The sequence below is a fragment of the Sinocyclocheilus anshuiensis genome, unplaced genomic scaffold (genome assembly GCF_001515605.1).
Source record: "Sinocyclocheilus anshuiensis isolate Anshui unplaced genomic scaffold, SAMN03320099.WGS_v1.1 scaffold319, whole genome shotgun sequence".
NCBI classification, from domain to species: Eukaryota; Metazoa; Chordata; class Actinopteri; order Cypriniformes; family Cyprinidae; genus Sinocyclocheilus; species Sinocyclocheilus anshuiensis.
The window spans coordinates 1309427-1316290 of NW_015552566.1; the positions used below are offsets into that span (position 1 = coordinate 1309427).

At 36.1% G+C, this 6864-nt stretch overlaps 1 protein-coding gene across 1 annotated transcript in view; it reads left to right on the forward strand.

The window, feature by feature from the left end:
* The first annotated feature begins 791 nt into the window (after positions 1-791).
* tlcd2 (TLC domain containing 2) overlaps positions 792-6864 on the forward strand; it is a 20599-nt gene continuing 14526 nt past the window's right edge. The window contains exons 1-3 of the mRNA XM_016455670.1: positions 792-1341; positions 1665-1747; positions 3616-3698. Of these exons, the coding sequence (XP_016311156.1) occupies positions 1163-1341; positions 1665-1747; positions 3616-3698 (345 nt within the window). The 5' untranslated portion in view covers positions 792-1162. The remainder of the gene's footprint in view (positions 1342-1664; positions 1748-3615; positions 3699-6864) is intronic.

The following is a 6864-nucleotide window of genomic DNA, read 5'->3' on the forward strand; positions in this document are numbered from 1 at the left end:
AGTTATGTATAAGACTGGTAAATATAATTCTTTTTTTCAGACAGATGGAATAAGGAAGAGTCTGGAGAAGCTCATTGGCACATCAAACATAAAAGTCGTTTGGATAGATCGTATTTATGAGTTGAACGTACATGAACGCCACCACAAAGTCTTTATTATGAGTGCGAAATTTTCTTTAAGCCCCGAGTTTCCGAGTTGGGGGCGTGTCAGTGTCGGAATCCGACAGTCCGATACAGCCAAAGACTAGCGCTATTGACGGTAAATTTGTTGAAATTAATAAAATTATTTTTTCTGTAATGTACAGTAAAACTATAGAAGTTACATATACAAAATATTTGATTATTGTATACTTACTATAGAATATATAATGATTTATTTTACATCACCGTCATAAATTGAATAAAAACAGCAAAAACACAATGATGCACATTCTTTATTCATCATTTTGTAGATGTACAGTAACTTAAAATCGTCGAAAAGTTAAATCGCCATCTTGTTCCGACCAAAGTTACTTCAACGCACCTGAGGCCGTAATTACGGTTTGTCAGCTCGTAAATACGAACATCCCAGGAGGACTTGAACGCAGAGCGCTGAAGACACCTACAGCATTTTCCCCTTTCTCTTCCTTAAATTGCAAGTTACGAAATCCCCGCCTATACTACATCTCCCATGATTCAACTTTGAAATGGGGGCGGGACATAGACGTAAGGAAACACACGGCCGAGACGCTCATTTGCTCAACCGCGCCTCACGATGATTGGGCGGGGATTCTCGTGTTTGGTTATTGTAAAGGAGAAAAAGTTACACAAGCGTCAGGATTTTGTAACGCACACATTAGCTACTATTTAATTGTTGCCACTCGTAATTGAGCCACCAGTGTCTTCTTAGCTTTACATCGGACTGAACAAACCGAGCGCTGAAACAAAGAGCTTTGTTTTTTTATTAACAAAGATAGAATAATCGAGCAATTTTTGAATTATACAAGGACTACCAACAGTCGTATATGTTTGGATTACTGAAAGTGAAATGAAATAAATACAAGCAACCGGGATGCATTTTTTCATTAAATAACAGATAAAACGCGTGACGGGTTAAGGTCTAGACGGGCGCGAGAGATTTGGGTAACGTTAGTGATAACAAGACAGAAGCGCGCGCTTAAAATATGGAGTTGAATTCAGTGATTTTGACCACTGGATCTTCGGTAGGTTTTTTCAAATTAGTCAACTATGGAGTCGGCAAACTTCCCATCCCCGAGACAGCTCAGAGGAACGTTTGGAAATGGAAAAACATCTCCACGTCTTTCGTGCACAGCCTCCTAACTGGAGTGTGGTCTGTGCTTTGGTGAGTGTCAGAATACATTACACACCCATATATTCCTGTTTGCGCTGTCTGTTTGATGCCTTTATCAGACGCTTGAGAATTTTATCCAAGAGTAAGATCTTCTCAGCTGCCTCTTTATGCTGAACTGATGTAATTTGAACAGATATGGCTATTTGATAACCAGCACACAGACGACACGTTTACACCAGTGGTTCATGTCACTTGAAGATTTTAACGTTTGTGGTTTAAGTTAATGTGCCAACTACCCAGCATCTTTCACAAATGTGGTGTATTTTCATTTTAAACGCCATTCCATGGTTGTAAAACGTCGTCTGTGTTTGTAGTTTTTGCATACATCCCCAGATGGCTGAGGATTTGATAGAAACATACTCCGTTTTCTCTCACGCCTTGGTATCTGTATCAATCGGTGAGTAGAAAGCTTTATTATATACGTGTTTTACGGTGTTATTTTGGGGTTTCTTCAGAGAGAGGGTGTGTAGACATTGATGCCCGTGTGTTACAAACGCACTCCTGTCATGTGCAACAGTGCCCTCTCAGTAATTTGATGTAACTGGGTTAGACTTGACAGGTGACCCTAACCTTACTGATAGATTGGTAAATCGAACAAAAACTTACTCCCAAATCATATCTCACCCCAAAATTAAGGCTTTTTTATTTTTGCATTGTGACACTTTTGACAATTAACCTTATGTTGCCCAATTATAATTACTCTAAAGTGTTTCCAGATGCCCCCCGCCCTTATTTATTTATTTATTTTAATATATATATATATATATGTGTATGTATGTATGTATGTATTTATTTATTTATTTTTATTTTTTTATTATTACAATTATTGTCAATGGTTAGTCTCATATTATTCTAATATACTATTTTTCCCATTTAAACCTGCATTAATTAATCCTAATGCTGTGTTCTGGTCATGTTGACCTGGAGAGGATTTTCTTTTTCCTGAAAATGCTGCTTAATGTTATCACATTGAACTAAAGCTTACTGACTGGGGTTCAACAACTTCCTAAAAAAAATGGGATTATTTTTGTACACTTGGAGATTTTTTCCCCCACCTTGTTTCTTGTGGTGTTCCTGTTCGAAAATGACCAGCCTTTTAAAAATTACTTTTAAAAATTACTTGTAATGCTTTATTATTATTACCCAATATTAGATTCCATCTTTTATCAGCTTGGTTTCTTTCACATAGGTTTTGTGTTTCTTTTTAGAACTGATTAATCACAGGCCTCATTGATCTGAGCTTATGCAACTCAGTTTTTGAGTGAACATTGCCAAAATTGTCTACAAAAATTATTTTTTTCACTCAAAACTGAGGTGCATGAACTCAGATCAATGAGACCTACTGCCAATAAGTTCCAAAAAGGAACAGAAAACCTGACAGAAAGATTGAACCCAAGATTTTGTGATAATATAGAATAATGACAGATCTACTGTACAAGTAATTTTGACTGGGATCACCAAATTACGCAAAAGGATCTTCAGCACAGCATAAGGGTTAAATGTATGACAGTAATACCATGAATAAATACTTTATAATGTATTATTTTCTTTGCATTACAATAATGATTTTTTTGTCTTGCATTGCAGTAATAAGACTGTGACATGAAACTTACCCCAAAACATCCAGCATCACAGAAATTGGCTGCATGTCATTCCTCTTGGATTATTAGCTATTATTTGTGTATTGTGCTATTATTTTGCATCACTCTTAAATGTTGCGCAGTTGACTGCAATGTTTATTTCAACCAAAAAGTAGATAATTCCCATTCAAATTGCCAAATACCAGAGATATTTTAAATACTTGGAGGAAGCCCACATGCATTTGGCAGAAATGTTAACTATAGCTGCAGAATGAATGGCTAGCTTTATGATCCGTCCCAGGCAGGAGTGCTACCCCCAAGTCACATGACTCTTAATGAATGGGCCTTTACTTTTAATTTTTATACTCTTTTACAATTTATAGCATTTTTTTCAGTACTGTTATCTCTGCATAATATATGTCCATAAAAAGTTAACTGCAAGGCACATGGGTTTGACATGCACATCAGCCAATTTATAACTCGGCAGCTCTTAAAATTGTGGCTTTTGCTCTAAAATGCAGCCTCCATGGAGACCCTCATATTGGGAGATGGATATAAATAGCTCTCTGGAAATGACATCTTGGTACCCAACACAATTGTTGTCATGGGGTCTGTTGCTTGAAAAACCTGTTGAATGATCCACTGTTGGACAAATATATTGTTAATATGCATTTTTGTGTTTCAGGGTACTTTATATATGACTTCTTTGATATGGTTATCAACCAGAAGATCAGTCATTCATGGGAGCTCCTTTTCCACCATGTAGTGGTGAGTAGACACAAAGCATGGTACATATAAATTATTATATATTTTTGGAGAAACCCATTGACTTAACTGCTATATGGGTAAATCATGAAACATGCCCAAATTTAAAGGCTATTTTTAGGACCATTAAGATTTTTTTTTTTTTGACAGTTAAGCACATTTTCCTCCAAGTTCTCATTTCTAATGCTTCCGGATGTTTGTCCTTTTTGAATATTTTTCATTTCTATTCATATCAAAAGTCTCATTACCTTACATTCTTATTATATCCTAATACTGCAATAGATAAATACTGTTTTTTTACTGATTTATGATGATTTTTAATCCTTTTTATAATTTACATAATAAATCACTACTTTTTGCATTGCAGAAATTAGAATTTGAATGGTTATTGTGCTTAATTTTCATGAATATAACATCATAAAATAATAGTACAATAAATAATAAGAATTAAAAGAAAGCCACTGGCTAGTTGTGAAGGAGGTTTTGATTGTAAACAGTAACATCATTCCAAAAGCTGTTTCTGTATTACTCATCTGTCTAATAAATCTACACAGACCTGATTCGGCACCTTTTCAGTGTATTCAAATAGTCCAACCTGTCTGACCACCTTGTCTTTGTCATGTTTGTGGTTAGACATATTTTTGGAAAAAAGGTGAGGTGTTAGGTCAACAGAGTTTAAACTGCTGAAATAGATTAGATATGAAAAATAAACAAGTCAATAGCGAGGCCTTTTGAACAAATTATTCACATTAGGTACACATCTCGGTACCTAAACAGACTATCATAGCCAGGATACCTGTTTTAATGGACGAGGAAGCACACTATCCAAACACTTGCTTTGAGTTCAGCAGGTTTTCTGAGCTTTGGTTCTTTTGGGGTTCTGTGGCGTCACCACTTGGTAAAGTAGCCAGCTTCATTCTGTGGTTCTGTTGTTCCCTCTTTTCTTGAGATCTCATTCAGGGAAGTGACTGGAGGGAACATGCTGCCAGATTTTTAATGGCACTGTAAGAAACTGTCAGACCCTCTCATCTCCACCCCGTCCCATTCTTCCCCACTGTGTACATCATAAGACAAACTGTAATAATAAGAGAAGCTTTGTTTTAGATGTGCTCAGTTACAGCCTGTCAACAAATTAAGGCCTTTTTTTGTTGTTGGATCAGGTTGGACTGAACTTCTGTCATGCCACACCAAAAATGCCATTATGATGTTTTCTTTTCCAAGAAATTAAGCTGTCTACAGGTGAAGTGTTTGCCAAGGCAATTGGGGATTCTCTGGGAAAGCCTTTTTTTTTTAATTTTATTAAAAGATCATTGGAGCTTTGGATCATGTGATCAGGATGGGTGTGGGGGTCTTGCCCCACCCTATCCAGACTCTGTGTAGTTTTCCATTCAAATTGAATGCTTTAATTATACACGCTACTACCATTCAAAAGTTTGGAATCGGTAAGATTTATTTATAAATGTTTTTGAAAGAAGTCTCATATGCTCACCAAGGCACCTTTATTCCATGATAAATATTTTAAAAAACAGTCCTATTGTGAAATAAATATTTCAATGTATTTTAAAATGTAATTCATTGTGAAAGATTAATTTTCAGCAGCCATTACTCCAGTCTTACGTGTCACGTGATCCTTCAGAAATCAATTTAATTTGCTGATTTGATGCTCCAGAAACATTTATTATTGCTATCGATGTTAAACAGTTGTGCTGTTTAAAATTTTTGGAGTATTATACATGTTTTTACTGTCACTTTTGATCAATCTGAAGTGTCCTTGCTGAATAAAAGTGTTAATTTCTTTCAAAACAGAATACAGAAAAGAAAAAAACACTTGGCAAAAAAAAAAAATCTTACTGATCCCAAACAACAACAAAAACAAAAAAAGGTAGTGTACATAAAAACGAGTCTGATTTCAGGTGAAGAGGAAATCCATGTATGGAAACACTTGTTGCTTAAATAGTCATTCATTTGCGGTGGAAAAACACTGATGGTGAGGCCTACTATCAACCCAGTTGTGTTGTCATACACCAATATAGTAAGAAGCAACAACTTAATGGTTTGGTTGGCTTGTGGGTTGTATTGCTTGGCTGTCACTTTTGCGAATGCTGAAGTTTCCAGAGGTGGTTCTGTGGAAAGCATCACACTAACCCAATAACATTTTTGGCATTTGGACAGCCACAACCCTCCTTTAAATCAGTTTCTCAGAAACTGTGCTTCAGAGAGCAAATATCTGTCATCCCCCATTCATTTAGCACAACTGAGTTTGGTAATTAAAGCCTTCAAGTCTCAGAGGAGGCTGAGATGATAATTTTTGTATTAGCTCTCATTCATACCATGCAGGCTGAGGTGGAATCAGTGGAAAAAGACAAAACAATGGGGGAGTCCCATGGTTTGGCTAGAGTCTGGCAGGGTGATTGTTCGTACACTAAACACACAAGCCTGAGGTGATTGTATTTGCTCACTGACAGAATTTACTCGGTAGCTAAAGTGATGCAGTTGAGTGTTTCCCTGCCAGGAAACTCAATTACAGCCCCCCTGCATTTTCTGTAGAACCTGATAATCCAGCTCTGCTGTGTTAAACCTGCAGCTTTCCCTGACTGGGGCAAGCTGCTGTACTCTGGATAAAGCTGTCAGTAACATGAGTGGTAAACAAGTCGATTGTACTGTAGTAAGAAAACAGCACACACATACCTGACATTCTCAAGGAGGTTGTGTCTGAAAAAGGAAAGATTAGTACAGCAAATTTTGATGCTGATTTCAGTATAAAATTTGAAACCGAGGACATTTGTGTTGTAAAATAAATGTCCCTCTACATTTTCATGTAGCTTATTGGATGGTGATGCGGTTATAATGCAACTACACAGTAAGGAAGTTTCAACCAACTTGTTGATTTGGTAAAGTGTGATCAATTTTTGCTTTTTTGATGTTTTTGTCACGTTTAAAGCACCACCATTACAACCTTCAGACAGACATCTGACATCTTTGAAGTCTGAAACGTTGACTTAGGTAAACATCTAAGAATGAACCTGAAATTAGTCTGATCATTTTTTTATTGTTTTTTTTTTTTTTTCCTATTATTATTATTGTTGTTTTTATTATTATTATTATTCATTTTGTCCCTCATGTCTTTACCTGGCAGTTGTTTTACTCTCGGCTATAAATTTTATTTATT